Source organism: Hypanus sabinus, chromosome 14 (assembly GCF_030144855.1).
Source record: "Hypanus sabinus isolate sHypSab1 chromosome 14, sHypSab1.hap1, whole genome shotgun sequence".
NCBI lineage: Eukaryota > Metazoa > Chordata > Chondrichthyes > Myliobatiformes > Dasyatidae > Hypanus > Hypanus sabinus.
Window position 1 is genome coordinate 10,723,911 of NC_082719.1, and position 25,753 is coordinate 10,749,663.

General features: G+C 39.8%; 1 protein-coding gene across 2 annotated transcripts in view; it reads right to left on the reverse strand.

The window, feature by feature from the left end:
- Positions 1–7,225: 7,225 nt before the first annotated feature.
- mettl14 (methyltransferase 14, N6-adenosine-methyltransferase subunit) overlaps positions 7,226–25,753 on the reverse strand; it is an 81,244-nt gene continuing 62,716 nt past the window's right edge. For both annotated transcript variants that reach the window (XM_059988771.1, XM_059988770.1), the window contains 3 exons: positions 25,574–25,690; positions 16,700–16,910; positions 7,226–10,684 (listed from right to left, as the gene is read on the reverse strand). In XM_059988771.1, coding sequence (XP_059844754.1) covers positions 10,374–10,684; positions 16,700–16,910; positions 25,574–25,690 — 639 coding nt within the window. In that variant the 3' untranslated portion in view covers positions 7,226–10,373. The remainder of the gene's footprint in view (positions 10,685–16,699; positions 16,911–25,573; positions 25,691–25,753) is intronic.

A 25,753-nucleotide genomic window follows, 5' to 3' on the forward strand; every position in this document is an offset into this window, starting at 1 on the left:
CTACTCCACCATTTCATCCTGCCTGATATATTATCCCTCTCAACCCCATTCTCCTGCCTTCTCCCCATAACTTTCAAGCCCCAACTAATCAAGAACCTATCAACCTCTGCTTTAAAAATACCCAATGACATGGCCTCCACAGATGCCTATGGAAACAAATTCCACAAATTCACCACCTTCTGGCTAAAGAAACTCCTCATCTTTGTTCTAAATGGACATACCTCTGTTCTGAGGCTATGCCCTCTGTTCTGAGATTCACCCATTATAAGAAACATTCACTCTATCTCGGCCTTTCAACATTTAATAGGTTTCAATGTCATCCCCCCTTAGTCTTCTAAATTCCAGTGAGGGCAGGTCCAGAGCCATTAAGTGTTCTCATAAGATAACACTTGTACTTGTGGAATCATTCCTGTCAACTTCCTCTGAACCTACTCCAACGTGAGCACATCTTTTCTTAGATATGGGGCCCAAAATTGCTTACACTACTCAGTGTACTTGACCAGTACCTTATACAGCTTCTGCAATACATCCTTGTTATATTCTAGTCCTCTTGAAATGAATGCTAACATTGCATTTGGCTTTCTTACCTCCGACTTTACCTGCAAGTTAACCTTAAGGGAATCCTGCACGAGGACTCCCTTTTCACTGCTGATTTCTGAATTTTCTCTCCATTTACACTTTTATTTCTTCTACCAATGTGCATGACATACCCCTCCCAACACTGTTTTCCATCTGTCATTTCTTTGCCAATTCTACCAATCTATGTCCTTCTGCAGCCTCCCTGTTTCCTCATTACTGCCTGCCCCTTCACCTATCTTTGTATTATCTGCATACTTGTTCACAACACCATTAATTCCATCATCCAAATCATTGACATATAACATAAAAAGAATTGGTCCCAACGCAGACCCCTGCTGAACATCACTAATCACTGGCAGCCAACCAGAAAAAGCTCTATTTATTCCCACACTTTGCCTCCTGCCAATCAGCCACTGCTCTATCCATGCTAGTATCTTTCCTGTAATTCTATGGGTTCTTATCTTGTTAAGAAGACTTGTATGCAGCAATTTGTCAAAGGCCTCCTGTAAAACCAAGTACACAATATCTACTGATTCTCTTTTGTCTATCCTGCTTGTTTTTTTTTCTTTCAAAGAATTCCAGCAAATTTGTCAGGCAAGATTTTCCCTTAAAGAAACCATGCTGACTTTGGCCTATTTTACCACATGCCTCCAAGTTCCCTGAGACCTCATCCTTAACAATTGACCCTAACATCTTCCCAACCATTTAAGTTAGGCTAACTGGCTTATAATTTCATTTATTCTGTCTCCTCCCTTCTGGAACAGTGGAAAAACACTTGTAATTTTCCAGTCCTCCAGAATCTAGCAATTCTTGAAAGATCATTACTAGTACCTCCATAATCTCTTCAGCCACCTTTCAGAAAACTGTGGTATAGTCGCCCTGGTCCAGGTGACTTGCCTACCTTCTGACCTTTCAGTATCCCAAGCACCTTCTTCCTACTAATAGCAATTGCACTCACTTCTGCCCCCTGATACTCTCAAATTTCCAGCATACTGCTGGTGTCTTCCATGGAGTAAGCAGATACTTCACTAGTTCGTCCACCATCTCCTTGCCTCTCATTACTATCTCTCCAGCATCTTTTTCCCCAATCAGTCTGTTATTCACCCTTGTTTCTACTTAAATATATGAAAAAACTTCTTTGATATTATTGGCTAGCTTACCTTTATATTTCATCTTTTCCCTCCTTATGGCTTTTTAGTTGCCTTGTTTTTAAAAGTTTCCCATTTTTCTGACTTCCAATTAATTTTTGCCCCATTATGTGCACTCTTTTGCTTTTATGCTAATTTTGACTCCCCTTTTAAGCCACAGTTGCATCATTCTGCGTTTAGAATACTTCTTAGGGATGTATCCAGCTACACCTTCTGAATCGTTCCCAGAAATTCCACAACAGACACATTCTGCTAGTGTCTCCTGTAGCAGTAGTTAATAATGCTATTCCTATGCCACTCAGTTAGCCATTCCCACATGGGAGGCACACATACTGTACAAGCTGGGTTATCATGCTGGTGTCCTGCACTGTCCCTCAATATAAAACACAACATGGTGTCAAAAGCGGTTGATCATTGGTGAATTGGTGCTACAGACTTAGTAAGATCCCCAATAAGAAATAATTTACAGTGAGACTGTTCTTGTTAACATATCTATGAAAAATATCCGGAGATTTGTCATCCTGAACTTCCTATGCTAGTTTGCCAATTGCATGCACTATGTGGCATGAGCTGAGGAAAGGCCAGGGCTTTTAGGCAATGCCTTAAAGCTACACCCAAAAGTGGATATATTGTAATAATCTGTCAACACATTCCTGCGAAAGTGCACGGAGGTACAGACACAGAAACAGCAGGTAAATCAATCAAACTCTCAGGGAAAGAAGAGAAGACTTTTGTAGTCCAAATAGATAAAATAATTCTTCTTCTTCCCCTTCTCTTTCTTCATTTTGATGTTGACTGAGGCCTGGGCAAGGTTGTATGGAAGACCGGCAGTTGCCCATGCTGCTAGTTTCCCGTCTCCACACCACCGATGTTGTTCAAGGGAAGGGCAAGGGCCGATACAGCTTGGCACTAGTGTCATTGCAGAGCAATGTGTGGTTAAGTGCCTTGCTCAAGGACACAACACGCTGCCTCAGCTGAGGCTCAAACTAGCGACCTTCAGATCCCTAGACCAATGCCTTAACCACTTGGCCATGCACGAATACAAACAAACAAACAGGAAAATATTGCAAATACCTGCAGTGCCTGCACCTACTTAACTAATAACGCCCCCTCAGACATTTGATTTCTCTAAACCCGAGAGATGGTTCAGACGCTTTGAGATTTAGGGTTGGAAGCAACCTCACTCAGGTTTCAGAAGAGCATCAAGTAAGCACACTAAAATACTGCATAGGTGTCAAAGCAGATGACATTACGGGTGGATTAGGACTGTCATAGCTTCAGCAAGAGGACAAAACAGTGTAGGACAAATTCAAAGAATATTTCACAGGAAAATGAAATGTGATATATCAGAGGGCAAAGTTCAACTCCAGAAAATAGGAGCCAGACGAAAATATAAATTACTTTCATCACAGAATTGTATGCCCTGAGAGATTAACTCATTGGAGACAGGATTGTTATCGGGCTACTGAACCCTAAATTGTCAGAGAGACTTCAGTTGCAGGCATATCTCACACTACAGAAAGCTATTGTTCAGCAGACTGAGAATGCTCGTCAGCGACAGGCAGAACCCAGGCACAAAAACAATGCTGAGGTAAAGCTAGACACTGTACAAAAAGAAAAGTACAAACAAGGTGCAATGAGAAAGACTACAGAAAGAGGTGACAGTAGAGCTCACCTCAAACATAACAGACAAGTGAAACAAAGAGCAGGTAAAACGTCCAACTGCAGGAGATGTGACAAAACTCCTTCAAAGAACTCTGACCAGCAAAAGAAGAGAAATACCACCAATTCAATAGAGTTGGCCATTATAAGAGCCAGTGTCACTCAAAAACAGTTCTTAAGGAGATCAAAGAAGACTATGATTCAGATGAAGAGAGCCCTCTTCTTGGTGCCCCAGATTCAAATAGACAAGGCTGGTGTACAATGGCTCAGCTGCAAAATGAGGCAGTAACATTTAAAATAGACAGATGTCACAGTCATCCCCAAATGTCTGTTTGAGAAAACTGGTGAAGAGAAGAGGCATTACAGAAAACCCAGCAAAGAACATGCTCATGGGGCCAGGGAAACATAAGCTCAGTGTGAAAGGAATGTTTACTACTTCCAACTGGAGTACTGAAAGAACAGTACCTTATCCATTTAAGGCCAGGAGGGACGCTCTACTCTCCGACCATAGTGAGACATATACCATTCCCACTGAAGGACAAAGTCAAATCGAACCTTGAGAGAATAGAAGAGCTTGGCATCATAACTAGAGTGAATAGACCTACTGACTGCTGTGCAGGCATTGTTCCCATTCCCAAGCTAGACGTTCTCAACAAAGTGAGGATCTGTGTTCATCCAACTAAAATGAATAATGCAGCCAGGCAGGAGAAGCTTATTCTGCCCTTTGTTGAACATTAGGTATGTTGGGTGGAGCAAAACCTGTCCAAGCTAGATGCACACTTAGGGTCTGGCAGATCCATTTAACTCCTGAGTCACAGGAGCTCACAATGTCTATCATTCCAAATGGACTCTATGCCTTCAAAACACTCCCTTTCGGCATCCCATCAGCCCCTGAGCTCCTTCAGATGAGGATGAACAAAATTTTGTAGGGACTGGAAGTAGTAGTCTGCCACATGGAGGCTCGAGTGAGGAATATGATAGAAGAGTGGAAGCTGCCTTGAAGAACCTGAAACAGACTTGAATCCCGCAAACAAAAAGAAATGCAAATTTGCAAAGTTGTTAGGTCTCCAACTGTCCTCAGAGGCAGTGCAACTGGAGTCAAACTGGCAGGGGGTTTGGAGCATGGAACAACCTACAAATGTATCAGAGATTCACTGTTTCCTTGGCATGGTAAACTAGCTGGGAAAGTTCATTCCAGATTTGGCAAAGGAAACAAAGCCATTAAGCGACTTCCTCTCTCAGAAAAGCACTTGGACCTGGGATGCACCACAGGAGACAAAATTCTCATCACTTAAAGCAGAGCTTATCTCTCTGCCAACATTGGCACTCTTTGAACCGACATACTTGGCACAGACCACAAGCCACTTGTCAGCCTCCTCAGCTCGAAACATTTGGATGACTTACCTCCACATCTTCAAAGATTTAGAATGAGACTTGTGCGATACTGTTAAGCAAATATTTCATAACCCAGACACTTTGTCATGGATGCCACACAGAAGTGAGTGGAAGGTAGCTGACTCCATCCTAATGTAGGATACAAACATCCTACTCACTTTCCTCCATCACAGAGTAAACAAGACAAAATTTACACTGAGTTGAAAAAAGACCAAATCTGTAGCAAGGTCATGCAATACCGTGAGGATGTTTGAAAATGAGCTTATGAACTCAGACCTTACTGGCTTGAAAGAGTCACACTCATCATTTTTGATAGTTTGCGGCTAAATGACATCATACTTTTCATTCCTGCTTCTATGCATGCCAAGATCATTAGTCAAATCCACCAAGGACATCAAGGCATCGAAAGATGTCTCCCAAGAGCAAGGCGCATGTTTGTGGCCTGGTCTGAGCACAACAGCTGGGAGATTGTGTAAAGCAATGTGAAGATAGCAGAAAACTGCACAGAAATCACGCTGACCCCGTGTCCCACAGAATTGCCACACAAATTGGTTAACCTGGGAAGTCCTGTATATATGCAGGAAGGAAGCTTAAATCCTATCAGGACCTTGTAGAATATAAAGATAGCAAAGAAGTTTTCAAGCTGACGGCTAGGAAGGCTAAAAGAGGTCATGAAAATTCCTTAGGGAGCAGGGTCAAGGGAAATCCCAAGGCATTTATACTTACTATAATATATAATACTTAATATTTTTACTATTAAGAAAACAGGGGAAAACTAGAGAAAGATAGGTCTATTCAAAGACAGAGGTAATTTGTACTTAGTCAAAGAAAGTGGTTGAGACACTAAATAAGTACTTTGTATTGGTATTTACTGAGAAGGATTTTGTGAAGGAAGAGTGGTGCATGCTAATGTGGTGGACATTTTGAGATTAAGGAGGAGATAGATGACATGTCTTCTAAAAAGCATTAAATTGGATAATTCCCAGAGTCTGTTAGCATAAATCCCAGAATAATGAAAGAAGCAAGAGAGAAGGTTGCTGGGGCTTTTATAAAAGTTCTTTGTGTCCTCACTAGCAACTGGCAAAGTCCCAGAGGACTGGACAGTAGCAAATGTGCCATTGTTCAAGAAAGGAAATAATCAACTCCAGGTAATTATAAACCAGTGAACCTGGTAGGAAAGCCACTGGAGAGCATATCAAGTGAAAAACTTTATGCACTTTTAGAAAACATGGCCTGCTTAAGGACAGTCAGTATAGCTTTGTATGGTGCAGGCCATGCCTTGCATACTAAACTGAGTATTTTAAAGAAGTGACAAAGGAGCTTGATGAGGGCAAGGCAGCAGATGTTACCTACATGGGCTTTAGTAAGGTGTTAGGTAAGGTCCTTCGTGACAGAGATGAATGGAATTGAGGGTTTATAGCAAGCTTGGATGCAGAATTTGCTTGGCTATAGAGAACAGAGGATGGGGTGGAAGGCTGTTATTTAGATCAGTTACAGACATGGGCAAAGTAGCAGATAGGGATTAATCCAGACAAATGTCAGCGACTTTGGGAGGTTAAAAGAAAAGAGAAGGTACAGTTAATGGTGGACTCTAATAACATTGAGGTACACAGGGATCATCGATTTGCTACTACAGCCACATATACTTTATTCCTACTCACACTCCTTCTCCCTCACCTGTGTTCCTTTCCCTCCCCTTATTTTCTTAATCCAGCTTCTGCTACTTTTCCTTTTGAATCCTGGCGAAAGGACTTGGCCCAAAACATTGATCAATTATTCCCCTCCATTAATGCTGCATGACTTGCTGAGTTCCTCGAGCATTTTGTATTGATTCCTCTTCCAGACTAAGTTTTAATCTCAGAGACCTTCTTCAAACTATTCACTTTGCAATGTACAGCCCACAGATTAAAAAAAACAGCAACGCACTTGTCTTTGAATAAAGTATTCCAGTAAGCAACTTATTTTGCTATTTTTTAAAAATTGGGTGCAGCACAGGGGAAGGTGGATGATGTGGGTGAAGAGGGGTGGTAGGAATAAAAAAAAACAATCATGTCATTTCCTTGATCATCGCTATGGAAATCCATCATTGATTTATTTTCCCACTGCTTGATTAAAACTTCAGCTTTGTCAGTGAAATCTGCATATTATACATTGCACATTATATATACAGAAATACAAGGGAATTTGCAATGTTTTGACAGGGACCGAATGAGATGGGAGATTATCAGTGACAGATGGCCACTTACTGAATTGGCAGAATTAACTATTGTTGAGACGAAGTACGTAGGATGGCTTTGTTAGTGACAGGTCACCCACAGTACTCAAAGTTAAAGAAGAGGTAGTGATTGATCTGCGTTCAAAATCATTGGCACAAAACCAACAAGGTGAATTTCAAGTGAATAAAAACTTAAGATAATTTAAAAAAACAGTATTCAAACATCTAAAACTAAAACAAGCTTTTATTGGAATATATAAAAAATATAGATAGTTGAGGTCCTACTTTATAAGAATGAAAGATTGCAATTTCACAGTGGATGTTCGAAATGGATATACATTTCTTTTTGTAGAACAACTGTCAAGACACAATAACAACTACTACATTAGAAAAAGTCTGAACTAGAATTTTCTAGGACCAAGGAATATACTGTAGTAATCACGGCTATATTTTATATTATCTTGCACTACCTTTCTCTGTGGAAGATCTGGTACTGTGGACAATGGAGATCCTCTATACAGTTTATTGTTCACAATTAAGTGGTCAACTGTGGCTCAGCAAGTAAAATTTCCACTTTTGTACAAGGTTAAATATTTGAGCCTCAGTCCAAATAATCTTAGCTAACATCTCAGCTGGCACTCAGTGGTGAATTTGAACAAAAACATAAAATGCCGGAAACACATAGCAGGTCAGGCTGCACCTACAGGAACAGAGCGTTCACGTTTCAAATTACTTTTATTGAGAATGATTGGGATAAAGGTTTTCCACTCAATTTGTTTACTGTTTATTTCGCCCATAAATGTTGCCTTGACTTTGAGCATTTCAAGCATTTTCTTCTTATTTCCAAATTTCAGCATCTGCGAATTGTTGTTTTTCATTTAACTATCTGCTTTCAGGTACGCAAAAGAGATCAAGGAAACATTTTAAAAAGGGTGAATCTTCCTGATAGGATGAACACCAAATACAGGCCATCTGGCTCTTTAATGAACTGATTTTACAACAGTTTTTCCCCACATTCAAACTGTGACTACATCTAAAATAAAAACTATTAAATGCACAACTTTTCTCCCCCATTCATGACGCCACTCCTTCCCACCACCATAGGAAAGTTTGATATGATAACATCTGATGAAACAGGCAGGGAAGGCTCACTCCCTGTCTGTAGTCAAATAGTAGAACTCTGCAGCTTCAGATTTGATGAGACTCAGAATGGGAATACCCAGCTGAGAGGCAGATTGGTGTCATTCTGTCATCAGAATAATGGAACCTTCGTTTTTATAATTTACTATTCAACATTTGTCCTTGATACTGTTACATACTCATAGTTTTAACGCGGGACAGTGGGATGATGTGGGATTGTTGTTTTGGGGAAGTCTCTCCTTAATGACTGTATAAATCACATGCACTTCTGAATTTACCACTTTAAGTTTGTGCTTGGATGAGAACATGTTAAGAACAGTTTCTAAGTTTGACTGTTTGTTAGATATTGCCGCCTAACTGTTAACTTCCAGTTCAGTTGGTCGTTTGTTTCCTTTTCTAAGTTTTGAGCAGAGGTTAATAAATCTTGGGATTTGTTTATAAACCACTTTCTAAGTTTCATATATATTGCTGCTGCATTCGTAACAATACAGATGGAAATGGAAAGAGAATCAAGCTCAAAAGGCTGGGTAAGCAGGTACACAAGTCATATTCCTGAAAAGGAAGGTGTACTTAATTGAGTTTTCAAATTAGGCAGCACATTCTCCTTTTTACCTTTGGAAATTTACAAATAAAAAATCAGTATTTGGAAGGTGGCAAAGTGAACAACTGGTAACATTTGAGTAGACACATCAGAATGTACTCCAATTCTTAAAACAAAGTAATGAACTCTAGATAACAAATTCTACCTCAGTTTTGTTTCCAAAAAGTGGGCAAATACAATTATTTTTGAGCATGCATGAAATAGTTTGCTATTTACAACATCATAGAACAAAGTCTGTCAGTCAAGTGTTTGAACATTTTAAAAAGATGAACTACACCAAGTAAATCAGTGTAATAAAACAATTTTATCTGCTTAGATTGGGGTTAGAATTCATCATAAAGTACTTTTCTTAAAAACTAATGAATATAGATATAGATAGACTCCAGTAAGAAATTTAAACTACACACACACACAAAATGTTGAGTTGCTCCAGCATTCTGTGTGTGTTGCTTAGATTTCCAGCATCTGCAGATTGTCTCTTGTTTGTGAAGAAATTTAAACATGTTTCTTGTATCAAAACTCAGGTACAAAATAATATGATTTGAATTATAAAAGTAACAATACCTGCAAGACCTTTGGAAACAAAGCCAATGACCAGGAACAGGGTCATTCTTAACTCCTTGAAGTCGTTAAATAAAGATCATGACAACAATCACATTTAACTTGATACTTCTTCCACAAAAAGCATGCTCATTTAGTTATAAAAATATAGAAATAAACAGAACTGTATAAAAAAGTTTCTACAACAATAAATGAAAAAAAAATCACTGTATGTGATTTCCAGGGGCAGTTACATGAATTTATACATAAAAGCTTTTTACTTAATTAAATGGCCTTGAGTTTTCTTGATACTAATTTGCATTCATCTTCTCAAAAATAATCAGTTGTCTTTAAGTTGACACAGCTAGATATACACTTGTTCTACCGTTTGCTGCCAAATGATGTCCATAGATTACCTTCAATGAAACATATAATCAAGTCTTAGCAGGGCGGAGGAGGGGAGAAGAATTTAACAAATTAAAAATTCTTACAGGATTAAGGTAATGATTTAAAAAATGACATCTTTCTTTTGCTTTCAATGTCTGGATGCAAAAAAACTTTAAATGTGTTCGCAAAGATGCTCTGAAAAACGAAATTATTTGGTAAAGATTTTAGAAGAATAAATTTAACAAATTTAGTGTAAAAATAGACACAGCCATAAGACATACAGCAGAACAAACTGAATGCTTTTCTTACTCTACAGTTTGGCAGGCTCTAAGGGTTAAAATCAAGTAGAAATGGTAGATTTGGGACAAAATGGTGGTGCTGTTGGCTACACTGAAATTGGCAGTATCTTATGGTTATCATAGAATCAACACCTCCGAGTCAGTTTTGCAGGAACTGCCTTCTATTCAGCACCCTTGGTTAAGATCCTGAATTACCATCGTGTCACTAAAAAGTGACAAAAAAATCCAATGTTCAAAAGTTAAACTGAGACTTCACAACAGATTTAAACCAGTACCCAACCTCAACACATACTACACCAGATTTAAAGGCTTTATTAAATATTAAAAAAGTAGAAAAGTAGAGCAGGAATCAATTCAGGTTGAGATTCTGAAATCCCACTCCTAAATTAGTCTCATGAAATCTGTCATCACCGTGCAAATCCCCCTCGATGGGCAGCACCTCCTCGACCTCTGAATCCACCTCTATCTCCTCTGAAATTTCCTCTGTTTCTTTCCCGTCCTCTCTCTCCACGTCCTGCTGATGTGCCACCTCTTCCTCCACCCCTGGAGGCTCCGCCTCCACGATCCGGTTTAGTTTTTGGAGGTGGTGATTTGGGACGAAGTCTTTCAATCTCTTCTGTACAACCAGTTAGATGCACATTGGTTCCAGTGAAGTACGAGCTGTAAGTTTCAGCATTGAAGTTACTGTTTGTGAGACTAGGACCCACAGTTAACCATCCTGTAGGAATGTAAAATAAATAGAAAAATTGAAGTGTAAATGCATCTTAAAAGCATACAAATCAAAGGTAGAGACAGGTACAAGTATTGATGTGAAATAATACATTTTACAAACTTGGAAATTCTAGAAAAGTTGAAAAATCAGTTCATTCATTTTTTTTAATGACAGATTATATCATAAACATTCAAAAAACACTGTCTCTGTACATTAGTAATTATCAGTTAAAATTCTCCATTATCTAATTTTTGCTATTAGAATAATAAGCATAACAGGCTTACAAACATAATGTATTGCACTCTTAGCATAAGGCACTTCATTATATTGCAGTGTGGATGTTTATCGTCACATCTCCCAAGACAGGTCTCTCTCATTTCACTCCAATATAACAGGCAGAAGCTGTAGTTTGCTTTGTGTGACACTATTATGTTGTTAGGTTCACAACCAAGTGAAAATCAGCAGATGCTGGAAATTCAAGCAGCACACACAAAATGCTGGAGGAACTCAGTAGGCCAGGCAGCATCTATGGAAAAAAGCAGTCGACGTTCTGGGCCAAAACCTTTTGGCAGGACTCCTGCCAAAAGGTCTCAGCCTGAAACCTCTTGGCAGGACTCCTGCCAAAAGGTCTCAGCCTGAAACCTCAACTATACTCTTTTCCATAGATGCTGCCTGGCCTACTGAGTTCCTCCAGCATTTTGTGTGTGACGTTGTTGTGTTCTCTAGCTTTATTTTATTAGCTTATGTTAGATTTGTAGAAAGATTTTTTTTTTAATAAACACAGCATTGTTGTGTGTTTATTTAAAAATAAACCTCTTTACAAGTTCTAACATAGGCAAATATATTGCCAATGAGCAGAACAGGCATGCAAGGGATCTGCTTACCCACCAGGGCAGAGCCTACATATGTAAGGCCCACACTCCCAGCCAGACTTAGTCTCTGTGGGACCCCCACCACCCACACCCAATTACATGATCCAAACCAATCTCTCCCTTGACCTTCCCAATTGTCTGTAGAACCCACAACATTTCTGCACCTATGGACAGACCCAGCACATTAGAACATATCACATTATACCCCATACCACAGAACCATGGTGTACACGTCCTTCTCCTGCTCTACTGTTACCTGAAATTTTATGGTTCAAATGTTCTCAAGGTATCACCTATGCTCAGCAATTCCAGGAGTCATAGGGAAACAGTAAAATATCCAGAAGAATATAATGTTTAGATCAGCCATGATCATGATAAATGATAAGACAGGTTTGTCTAGAGCAGTGCCGAGGACAGCTTTACAGGTTTTGGAAAGGATTAGCAATTTAGGGCTAGGAATCTGTTCTACAAACTGTGGCCATCTGTACAAAATGCTGAATACATACACCTCCACGTACCTGAACATCTATGAAGCAGATTTGTGTTACAATCATAAAACCATATAACAATTACAGCATGGAAACAGGGAATCTCGGCCCTTCTATTCCGGGCTGAATGCTTACTCTCACCTAGTCCCACCGACCTGCACTCAGCCCATAACCCTCCATTCCTTTCCTGTCCATATACCTATCCAATTTTACTTTAAATGACAATACCGAACCTGCCTCTACCACTTCTACTAGAAGCTCATTCCACACAGTTACCACTCACTGAATAAAGAAGTTACCCATCATGTTACCCCTAAACTTCTGCTCCTTTAACTCTCAACTCATGTCCTCTTGTTTGAATCTCCCCTACTCTCAATGGAAAAAGCCTATCCACGTCAACTCTATCTACCCCCCTCATAATTTTAAATACCTCTTTCAAGTCCCCCCCTCAACCTTCTACGCTCCAAAAATAAAGACCGAACCTGTTCAACCTTTCTCTGTAACTTAGGTGCTGAAACCCAGGTAACATTCTAGTAAATCTCTTCTGTACTCCCTCTATCTTGTTGACATCTTTCCTATAATTTAGTGACCAGAACTGTACACAATACTGCAAATTTGGCCTTACCAATGCCTTGTACAATTTTAACATTACATCTCAACTCCTATACTCAATGCTCTGATTTATAAAGGCCAGCATACCAAAAGCTTTCTTCACCACCCTATCCACATCAGATTCCACCTTCAGGGAACTATGCACCATTATTCATAGATAACTCTGTTCTACTGCATTCCTCAATGCCCTACCATTTACCATGTATGTCCTATTTGGATTATTCCTACCAAAATGTAGCACCTCACACTTATCAGCATTAAACTCCATCTACCATCATTCAGCCCACTCTTCTAACTGGTCTGAATCTCTCTGCAAGCTTTGAAAACCTACTTCATTATCCACAATGCCACCTATCTTAGTATCATCTGCATATTTACTAATCCAATTTACCACCCCATCATCCAGATCATTAACGTATATGATAAACAACACTGGACCCAGTACAGATCCCTGAGGCACAACACTAGTCACTGTCCTCCAAACTGATATTCCACCACTACTCTCTGGCATCTCCCATCCAGCCACTGTTGAATCCATTTTACTACTTCAATATTAATACCGAACAATTGAACCTTCCTAACTAACCTTCCGTGTGGAACCTTGTCAAAGGCCTTACTGAAGTCCATATAGAGAACATCCACTCATCAACTTTGCTCGTAACCTCTTCGAAAAATTCAATAAGATTTGTCAAACATGACCTTCCACGCACAAATCCATGTTGACTGTTCCTAATCAGACCCTGTCTAACCAGATAATTATATATACCATCTTTAAGAATACTTTCCATTAATTTACCCACCACTGACGTCAAACTTACAGGCATTTAATTGCTAGGTTTACTCTTAGAACCCTTTTTAACCAATAGGCCAATCCTCCTGTACCATCCCCGTTTCTAATGACATTTGAAATATTTCTCTCAGAGCCCCTGCTATTTCTATACTAACTTCTCTCAAGGTCCTAGGGAATATCTTGTCAGGACCCAGAGATTCAGTCACTTTTATATTCCTTAACAGTGCCAGTACTTCCTCCTCTTTAATCATCATAGTTTCCATAACTTCCCTACTTGTTTCCCTTACCTTACATAATTCAATATCCTTCTGCTTAGTGAATACCGAAGAAATTGTTCAAAATCTCCCCCATCTCTTTCGGCTCCACACATAGCTGTCCACTCTGATTCTCTAAGGGACCAATTTTATCCCTCACTATCCTTTTGCTATTAATATAACTGTAGAAACCCTTTGGATTTATTTTCACCTTTGTTGCCAAAGCAACCTCGTATCTTTTTTTAGTTTTTCTAATTTCTTCCTTAAGATTCTTCTTACATTCTTTATATTCCTCGAGCGCCTCATTTACTCTATGCTGCCTATAGTTATTGTAGATATCTCTCTTTTTCCAAACTAAGTTTCCAATATCCCTTGAAAACCATGGCTCTCTCAAACTTTTAACCTTTCCTTTCAACCTAACAGGAACATAAAGATTCTGTACCCTCAAAATCTCATCTTTAAATGACCTCCATTTCTCTATTACATCCTTCCCATAAAACAAATTGTTCCAATCAACTCCTTCTAAATCCTTTCGCATCTCCTCAAAGTTAGCTTTCCTCCAATCAAAAATCTCAACCCTGGGTCCAGTCTTATCCTTCTCCATAATTATATTGAAACTAATGCATTGTGATCACTGGACTCGAAGTGCTCCCCAACACATACCTCCGTCACCTGACCTATCTCATTCCCTAACAGGAGATCCAACACTGCCCCTTCTCTAGTTGGTACCTCTATGTATTGCTGCAAAAAACTATCCTGCACAAATTTTACAAACTCCAAACCATCTAGCCCTTTTATAGTATGGGCTTCCCAGTCTATGTGTGGAAAATTAAAATCTCTCACAATCACAACCCTGTGTTTACTACAAATATCTGCCATCTCCTTACAAATTTGCTCATCCAATTCTCGCTCCCCATTAGCTGGTCTATAATACATCCTTATAAGTGTTACTACACTTTTCCCATTACTCAATTCCACCCAAATAGTCTCCCTAGACGAGTCCTCTAATCTATCCTGCCAGAGCACTGCTGTAATATTTTCTCTGACAAGCAAAGCAACATCTCCCCTCTTGTCCTTCCAATTCTATCACATCTGAAGCAACGAAATCCAGGAATATTTGGTTTCCAATCACACCCCTCCTACAACCATGTTTCACTAATAGCTACAACATCATATCTCCAGGTATCAATCCATGCTCTAAGCTCATCCACCTTTCTTACAATGCTCCTAGCATTAAAATAAATGCACTTAAGAAATTCTCCACCTCTTCCTCTCTGTTTATCTCTAACGGTGCGAACAACTTTACTATCTTCTTTTCCTTCCTTCTTCCATACATCTGTTCCTACACTCTGATTCCCCTCCCCTCTGTATCTAGTTTAAATCTACTGGAGCCTCTCTAGCAAACCTACCTGCAAGAATATTTGTCCCCCTCCAGTTCAGATGTAAACCGTCCCACCAGAACAGGTCCCACCTTCCCTGGAAACTGCTGAATTATCTATAAATCTGAAGTCCTCCCTCCTACACCATGTCTTCAGCCACGTGTTGATCTGCGCTATCTTACTATTTCTAAACCCGCCTGCACGTGGCACTGGTAGCAATCCTGAGATTGTTATCCTGGAGGTCCTGTCCTTTAACTTGGTGCCTAACACCCTAAACTCAACTTTCAGGACCTCCTCACTCTTCCTACCCACGTCATTGGTCTCTACATGGACCACAACATCCAGCTGCTCACCCTCCCTCTTGAGAATACTGAGAACTCGATCCGAGATATTGTGGACCCTGGCACCAGGGAGGCAACAGACCATCCGGGATTCTGGATTTCTTCCACAGAACCTCTTATCTGTCCCCTTAACTATCGAATCCCCTATCTCTACTGCTCTCCTCCTTTCCTCCCTTCCCTTCTGAGCTGGTCATTTGAGGTAATGTTGCCTTCCTGTCAGCTTGAACCAGTCTGGCCATTCTCCTTTGAACTCTCTCATTAACAAGGCATTCACTGGATGTTTTTCACACTATCCTCTCCTCTAAACTCTAGAGACTGTTGTATGTGAAAATCCTAAGAGATTAGGAGTTTCTGAGATGCTCAAACCACTCTGACTGGCACCAACAATTGTTCCACGGTCAAAGTCACTTAGATTACATTTCATCCTTATTTTGATGTTTGGTCTGGACAACAATTGAATTGCTTGTTTGCTTTTTTCATTGATTTGCTGCCACATGATTGGCTGATTAGATATTTGCATTAATGAAGGGGAGCAGGCATACCTAATAAAGTGGCCAGTGAATATATATTGAATCATTGTAAATACAGATGATAGGAAGAAAACAGTTAAAGCTATCATTTTACTATTAAACACACTGCATTTCTTAAGTGTTTAACTGAAACATATTAATACAATAAGTTGTAATTATGAATTTCATGATCCTTGGGAATAAAAGTTAACTGGCATCAAATTAATTGATATCCTGTTCAGAAATAAACTATTTTTTTATGATGTGATAAATTAGTGTCAGAGTAAGAATGCATAGATAAAGGCCCTTCAGAATTGGATTTATCACTAACACCTGTTGCAAAATTCATTACTTTGCTGCAGCAGTACAGTGCACAATGTAAAATTAACATGAATATGTAGATATCTAACTATAAATACTTTATATATAGTCCTGATTCCAGCAGCTGTTCTCTCTTACATCACTTTAGTATTTGAGTGACAATTTAGTTTGAAAAAAATCTACAGTATTGCAAGGTCAACCTCTGACTTGACAGGTATCAATTTATCTTGTTTTAGTTAGTGAAGATAAACACATCCAGTTCTTGCAACTGAATTGTATTAGCTCAATTGTCCCATAAGAATAGAACAGTTGATTATCTATTGAACCACCACAAGGACCCCAGAAATTATGACAATATGAAACTATATATAGCCTTTCATATAATTACAGAAATAAAAAGCAGAATAATAACATTTGCATTATAAAAGTTTTATTTGGAGAAAAGAGTCACATACCTGGTCTTATTGTGCTGTCCCTTCCAAAAATATGTAATCTCCTTCGTCCCAAACAGAAATGCTCAATGATGTGAAATATTTCCACAGGCTTTTCAAGGTTCCCAATTTCTGGCTCTTCTGTAATAATAAGATCAATATCTACATTTGCATGGATAAAATCGCCGTCTGTACTTCTACGCACTGTTCCTTTGATACCCATTAGGCAGTGTTCCTAAAAAATTAAATGCATAACATATTAGAATTACAACATACATAACTGCAAAATCAGTAACTCTTACATTAAGTAATACAAACAGACAGACATACTTTGATCCCGAGGGAAATAGGGTTTCGTTACAGTCGCACCAACCAAGAATAGTGAAGAAATATAGCAATATAAAACCCTGAATAATTAAATAATAATAAGTTAATCATGCCAAGTGGAAATAAGTCCAGGACCAGCCTATTGGCTCAGGGTGTCTGACACTCCTAGGGAGGAGTTGTAAAGTTTGATGGCCACAGGTAGGAATGACTTCCTATGACGCTCAGTGTTACATCTCGGTGCAATGAGTTTCTGCTGAATATACTCCTGTGCCTAACCAGTACATTATGGAGTGGATGGGAGCCATTGTCCAAGATGGCATGCAACTTGGACAGCATCCTCTTTTCAGACACCACCGTCAGAGTGTCTAGTTTCACCCCCACAACATCACTGGCCTTATGAATGAATTTGTTGATTCTGTTGGTGTCTGCTACCCTCAGCCTGCTGCCCCAGCACACAACAGCAAACATGATAGCACTGACCACCACAGACCCAGCATGCTCAACATGCTCAGCATCATCTGGCAGATGTTAAAGGACCTCAGTCTCCTCAGGAAATAGAGACTTTATATGGATAATAATACTTTATATGGATTCTAAATACACTAGATTCCAGTTAACTGGGTCATCAGTTAATTGGGATAGCCACTTATTTGGAACAGTTCATAAACAACAAAACTAATTGAGAAAATAGCTTTGATTCCCTTCATTATTTGGACACTATGCTGCTTAATTGGGACAGAAGGCTGTTGCCGAACAATTTCTGACTAGCATCAGCCACATGTATTTGCTACACTGTGCCTGGTCAAATAGTTTTTAAAATAGCATCAGTTGCTTGTGTGTGTTCAAAAACCAGTGAGACAATTTAAAACTGTTTTGCTCACTACCATTTCAAGCATTTAGGCTTAGAGATGTCAGAAACAGCTGACAGTGTAAAAGGAAATAATTTCATTACTTTAACAAGTGAGGAACCACAAAGAATGGTTCCTCATGTCTTAGATGTTACAATGAAAATGAAGACTCGGAAGATGCAATCATTTACAACACTGTATGAAGGCATTACTTGTGCTGATTTTGTTAATTTACCATGAAAAGAAATGGCAGCAGACAGTGGATTCATTGGAACAGCACAGTAGCATTGTGGTTAGCAAAATGCTTTACAGTACAGGTGATGTGGGTTCATTTCCCAATGTCGCCTGTAAGGAGTTTAAGATTGTTAAGAGCACCAAGTTTCTTGGTGTTCACCTGGTGAAGAATCTCACCTGGTCCCTCAACACCAGCTCCATAGCCAAGAAAGCCCAGTAGTATCTCTACTTTCTGCAAAGGCTAAGAAAAGTCCATCTCCCACCCCTCCCCCCCATCCTCACCGCATTCTACAGAGGATGTACTGAGAGCATCCTGAGCAGCTGCATAACTGCCTGGTTCGGAAATTGCACTGGCTTGGATCGCAATACCCTGCAGCGGATAGTGAGATCAGCTGAGAAGATCATCAGGGTCTCTCTTCCCACTATTACAGACACTTACACCACATGCTGCACCTGCAAAGCTAACAGTATTGTGAAGGACCCCATGCACCCCTCACGCAAACTTTTCTCCCTCCTGCCAACTGACAAAAGGTACTGAAGTATTCGGGCTTTCACGACCAGACGGTGCAACAGTTTCTTCCCTCAAGCCATCAGACTCCTCAATACTCGGGGTCTAGACTGACATTGTAATTTGTCCTCTACTGTGCCTATTGTCTTGTTTATTAATTATTGTACTGCCTTGCACTGTTTTGTGCACTTTATGTAGTCCTGTGTAGGTCTGTAGTCTAGTGCAGTTTTTATGTTGTTTTACATAGTCTAGTGTAGCCTTGTGCTGTCTCACATAGTCTAGTGTAGTTTTGTGTTGTTTCATGTAGCACCATGGTCCTGGAGGAATGTTGTTTTGATTTTACCGTGTACTGTACCAGCAGTTTATGGTCAAAATGACAATGAACTTGACTTGACTTGAGTTTATCTGTCCTCCCTATGATGGCATGTTTTCTCTGGGTGCTCCAGTTTCCACCCACAGTCCAAAGACCAGTTGGTAGGTTAATTGGCCATTGTAAATTGTCCCATGATTAGGCTAGCATTAAACTGATGGTTTGCTGTGCACACGGCTCGAAGTGCCGAAAAGACCTACTCCACACTGTATCTCAATCATTCAATAAATAAACTAATACACAGTTTTATAGTACTGTAGTAGAATTGCAAACCATCAGTTTAAAGTAGTAGTATTGGTAATCTTCTAATTTGTTCTGCATTTCATCTTGATCTTTTTAAAATTATTTCCATGAAATTTCAGCTAATTGGGACAGTTGCTTTAATTGGGCCAAATGTACAGGTTCCGATGTGTCCCAATTAGCCAGAATCCACTGTACTTAGTTTTGTTTTTCTGCCAATTTATCAAAAAAATTATAGTAACATTGTAATTGCAATGAATGCTTGAAAATATCATAAAAGTTAATAAACACTTCTCAGGCTTCCAGCCACGTACAGGTATTGATTTTAACTGCCATTTCGATGACAAACTCTGCCATATTCATTAGGGATAACGCATGTCTAGTCTGAAGGTATTTATAGCCCCCATAGACTGTCCCTCCTATAACTCATCCAATTAGGTTTCCACTCTCCCTATGTTCCTTGTCCACCTCCTCAAAGCAGGTTTCCACTGTGCGTCCCGTCCGGTCAATATACGCTGCTCCGCATTCACAGGGAATCTTGCAGTCACCAGCCGACCTGAGACCTGGCTCAACTTTGACCCCCATAAGCTCGAGTTTCCTTTTCGGTTTGTGAATGATATTAATCCTGTATTTCTTCAGGATTTTGGTGATCCTTCCAGAAACTATGGAAATATAGAAAAGACAGGTTGCAGCGTCAAGTTTCTCCTTGTTAGGTTTCCTGTTTTTTTTCTGTCGGTCCTTTTAAAGGCCTGCTTGATTTCCTTTGCCATTCTGTAGGAACATTGTGTATAATAGTCTTATTTCCTTGGGGAGACTCTCTGGGTCTGAAATACTTCTCACACGGTTAATCTATTTTGATTAAAAGAATTGCTCAGTATTGGGAGGCATAATGTGGTTGTTATTGTTGAGTTACAAGTCCATGTGAGTTTCCGATAGATGCCATGTCCGAGGCTACTAGACGTGTCCGAGCATCATCCCTGATAGTTTGTCATCGAAGTATTGGTTACAATCGGCACAGTACCTGTACCTGCCTGGAAGCCTGAGAAAAGTTTGTTCATAATATACGCTGGGAAAGGACTAAATCCTTTATCATAAAAGCTGTCATAACAAACTACAATATTGATTGTAAATTATTAATTTGCAAAGAGGAAATGATTTTAAAATGAAAATTACACTTGATATATATAACAGCAAACTTTTCATTTGATTACAAACTAAGCTAAATTTAGCATGATACAGTATATAATCAAATCATTTTAATACTTTTGTTGTAAGATTAACATTACAAATTATCAGAAAAAGGCATTATAATCAACTGTCCACAGTCCTTGGATCTTATACTTTTAAAAGATCTTTTACAATATTAAAAGTGAAGAATTGATAGATTACTTCGATCCTTCAACACGAGTTTAAACATTTGATTCAAAGTATCTTCATCTTCATTAACCATATTACAGATATTCATAGATTAAATTTTAATCAAAAAATTTTAGTCTAATTAAGGAAATGATTAGCATTTAGGCAAACACAATAACTTACTGACATACAGACTTTCGATTGACAATGTAATTTTGTTTCAAACCATTTTTTAAAAATCCTGTTATGCTTTCAAGCATGCAACATTTCTGCTGAAACCAGTTGCCAGCCAACATTTCTACAGAAGGACCTGTCTCAGGTTACTTGATATTGCCATTATAAAAAGCTGAGAAAACTGATGTTTTCCTTGTTCCATATGACTATACTCCATTGGAACCAACTTGGGACTACCAACCCACATCACAGAAGCCTGTGATATAGCACTGTTTCTTTGCTGCAAACATGTACAGAAATTAAGATTTTACAAAGAGAAAACTTAATTTATCTTAAACAATTGTTATTAACTGAAATCCGGTTTTGGTACATCACATTAACTTAGGAGGTTTCAAAGACCCATTTTGGGGGGAGAACAGGGCATTGGGGAATCATATTGATATTCATATCCCACACAACAGGGGTCAGCAACCTTTACCACTGAAAGAGCCACTTGGACCCGTTTCCCACAGAAAAGAAAACACTGGGAGCCGCAAAACCCGTTTGACATTTAAAATGAAATAACACTGCATACAACATTTTGTTTTGCCTTTATGCTATGTATAGACAAACTATAATGTGTTGCATTTATGAAATTGATGAACTCCTGCAGAGAAAATGAAATTACATTTCTGCATGCCACAAAAACATTTTGAACTCCGAAAAAAAGACGTTGGGTTGAAGGTTACTTTTAAGTAAAATACTCAACGTCTATTTGAGTCCTTCTTGTATTTATGAAAAATGCCAAACTTAAATTTACAGCCAGCAGCAAACCAAAAATAACGTCAGCCAGCTGTCAACCTGAAAAATAAAAGTACTATTTCACTGAACAATGAAAACATATGAATATACGTAAAATAATAGGCAATTAAAATATTTATCATACTTGGTCAGGTTGACTCACACCTGACAATGCAGTCGTATTCAGTAGGGATGGATTGATGCTTAGGGGAGTGACCGGGAAGGATAATGTGTTTTTTACTTCTCTGAACTCACAGAAGCGTTTCCCAAACGATGTTTGCATTGCGATGATTGCAGAATGTAAATACTCCGAATTTATCATGTCGTGACCTTGTTTGAACTCTCTCAAATTGGGGAAGTGAGACAATGTGCCTTTCTGTAAATCTCTGGCAAGCACTGTCAACTTGCGCTTGAATGCCAAAACATCCTCCAACATGTGCAGGGCTGTACGTCCTTACCCCTGAAGAGCTGTGTTCAGCGTGTTCAGGTGCGCTGTCATGTCTACCATGAAGTGTAGCTTTTCCAGCCACTCTGGCTGTTCCAGCTCAGGAAAGGTGAGCCCTTTGCTGCCCAGGAAAGTTTTCACTTCTTCCAGACTCGCGACAAAGCGTTTCAGCACCTCCCCTCTGGACAGCCAGCGATAAAAACACGTTGTAGCGGTGTGCTACACGCAGTCAGTAAACTGCAGTCAAAGATAGCTTTATTCGAACTAAACAGCCTTGCTTTTAAGCCTCCCTCATCCCGCCACCCATGGTCGCGGATGCTGCAAAAGACACATACTCACAAACCCCCGTAGGCTATCTCCCTTAGCCTGAACGCTGGCGAATTGTGAGCCGGTTCGGATGTGTCAGGAAATGGGTCGCCACAACGTCTTATTTAGATTGTACAAGATCACCATAATCTTCAAATTTAGAATTACATTTCAAAAACTAACAAACTAACATAAAATACATTTTAATTAAATACTGACCAATTATTTCCCAAAGCAACAGGGAGCCGCAGCACAGACGTAAAAGAGCCACATGTGGCTCCGGAGCCGCGGGTTGCCGACCCCCGTGTTAGTACCAAGACCCAAGTTGATAATCTGCTTTACATTTATGACTGAGTGGCTAGGCATAGCTCTAATGCCATATTTAAGTTTGCTGATGATACCATTGCTGTACAATCAAAGGACATGTCTAATCAGCATATGGAAGGGAATTTGAAAACAGTGAGTAGTGCTATAACAACCTCTCACTCAATGTCAGCAAAACCAAAGAGCTGCTTATTCATTACAGGAGGAGAAAATCGGAGGTCTGTGACACTGCTCTCATGAGGGGAATGGATGTGGAGAGGATCAATAACTTCAAATTCCTTTGTGACTGCAAAACAGAGGATCTGACCTGGGACCAAGTACATAGTGTCATTACAAAGAAGGCATCTCTAATTTCATAGATGTTTGTGTGTATTTGGCATGTCACCATAAGCTTTGACAGATTTCTAAAAATGTACAGTAGAGAATATCCTAACTGGCTGCATCACAGCTTGATGTGGAAAATCCAATGTGCAGTAACGGAAAAGGCTACAGAAAGTGATAGGTAAAGCCCAGTCCCACACAGGCAGGGCCCTCCCAACCATTGAGTACATTTACATGGAGCTCTGCCACAAGGAAGTGGCACTGATCAAAGGCCCCCACCAGCTAGACCTTGCCCCCACCTCTCACTTCTACGTCAGGCAGGAAGTATAGAAGTCTTAGGTCACACCTTTAGGTTCGGGAACGGTTATTATCCTACAACCATCAGGCTCCTGAAGCAGCACAGATAACTCCATTCACCACTTCTCTCAACTGAGAGTATGAGCTACAGACTCATTGTCAAGGACTCTTTATTCCTGTTCTTAGTGCTTTTTTATTTGAACAGCTTGTCTTCTTTTGGCATTTACTACATTTGACTGAGAAACTGGTGCAATGGGCAGGGTTTCAGATTTCTGCATCATTGGGATCTCTTCAGGGGAAGGTATAAGGGTCACTACTGAACCAGAGGGGGACCAATATCCTTGCAGGCAGGTTGGGGAGAGTTTAAACCAATCTGACAGGCAGATGAAAACTAGAGTGATAGGGCTGAGGATAGGACTGTTGGTTAACCTGCTGAGGTAGTGTGTAGTGAGTCTGTCGGGAAGGACGGGCAGATAATAGGGCAAAATTGCAAGTTAGTGGAAAGTTGCAGTGTAAAGGGGGGGGGGGCAAATATAGACTGAAGTTGTTATAATTGAACGTACACAGTATATGGAGCAAGGTAGATGACCTTGTAGCGCAGTCAGAGATCAGCAGGCATTACATTGTGGGCATCACGGAGTCATGGCTGAAAGAAGATTACAGCTGGAAGCTGGACATCCAAGAATGTTAAAAAAGATGTATTGAAAGGACAGGCACTTAGGCATAGGGTGAGGCATGGTTCTGTTGGTATAAAATGAACTCAGAAAGAGGTGAACAAGAACTAATCGAGAAAATAGCCAGGGTTACGCCCAAACCAGCCTTTTAAAATCAATTTGCTTTTGTTTAGTATATATACTTGATTTTAGTTTATTTTTATTTAAAATGACAGTTAATTGTTTTTTATTTTAATAGTTCGAGTGATTTAAAAGAATAAAAATTACAGGTTTTACATTTAGTTGCCATGGAAGTTATAGGCAACAGAATCTTTCCACTTCGCTGTCCATGAAACAGCCACTGCCTTAATCTAAGTATTGAATTTTATGCTGCGGAGCTGCTTCCCAGACGGTAGTAGCTGAAATAGATTGTGGTTGGGATGGCTTGGGTCCCCAATGATCCTACAGGACCTTTTTACACACCTGTCCTTGTAAATGTCCTGAATCATGGGAAGTTCACAACTACGGATGCATTGGGCTGCCACACCACTCTCTACAGAGTCCTGCGATTAAGGAAGGTACAGTTCAGATGCCAGGCAGTGATGCAGCCAGTCAGGATGCTCTCAATTGTGCCCCTGTAGAAAGTTCTTAAGAATTGGGGCCCATACCAAACTTCCTCAAACGTCTGAGGTGAAAGGGACGCAGTTGTGCCTTTTCCATCACACACCTGGTGTGTACAGGCCACGTGAGGTCCTTGGTGCTGTGGATACCAAGGAACTTAAAGCTGTTTACCCTCTCAACCCCAGATCCACTGATGTCAAAAGGGGTTAGCCCGTCTCTATTCCTCCTGTAATCCACAACCAGCTCCTTTATTTTTGCAACATTGAGGAAGAGGCTGTTTTCTTGACACCACTGTGTCAGAGAGATGACTTCTTCCCTGTAGGCCACCTTGTAGGGTTGGTGGTGAGGGAGCCCACTCTTACAACTTGCTGGCGATCTGAGAGGAAGTCTAGGATCCAGTGGCACAAGGCAAGATCAAGGCCGAGGTCTCTGAGCTTTTTGTTGAGCCTGGATGCAACTACGGTGTTGAATACTGAACTGCAGCTAGTAACAAAGGCCTTTCAAACACAACCTTGCTACATTAAAGAATGAGTGTGCCGCAATTCCAGCATCGTCTTGAAGAAAGTTTGTCCATTCTTTGTAAGTGCATGTGTGTTTTCTCCGGTTGCCTCCCATAGTCCAAAGATGTATGGGTTCGTAGGTTAATTGGTCATTGTGATTCGGCTAGGTTTAAAAAGGTGGGTTGCTGGGTGGTACTCAGCCCTATCAATCTGGTTTGTTGTTAGGCCAGAAGACCTATTTTGCGCTGTATCTCTATATAAACAAAGTGGGCTTTATCCCATTGTTTTTCTCCATATTGGGATTCCCCATTGGCAACCATTTTCTTTCCTTTTTTCCCGTCTCATAAATGAAATAAACTATTATATATTTTAAACAAGAAAAAAACTTCACAAAACATTGTAAAGTGCTTACATATAATCTCAAACCAAAAAAAACTGTTGGGGTTGATAAGTAATTAATTGTCCATTCTGAGCTGCATTTATCATGTATTTCAATCAAACAAAAGAGGAGAAAGCAGACATTTCCTTTGATGAGCCTGCAGGAAGTTGGATTTGTTATACCACACTGACCCCAAGGTCAAATCATACACTTGCCTTTGTTCGCTGGAAGACTGCTTTTGGGTCTAGGGTTTTGGTTTTCCCAGGGTTATCTTTATTCGTTTTGATCCAACATATATCTTCACAACGTCTGAAACCCCACTTGCGCAAACACTGGAATAATAAAATGCCGTAAAAAATTAATTTCTAATTTGAAGCCTACTAATTGGAACCCAC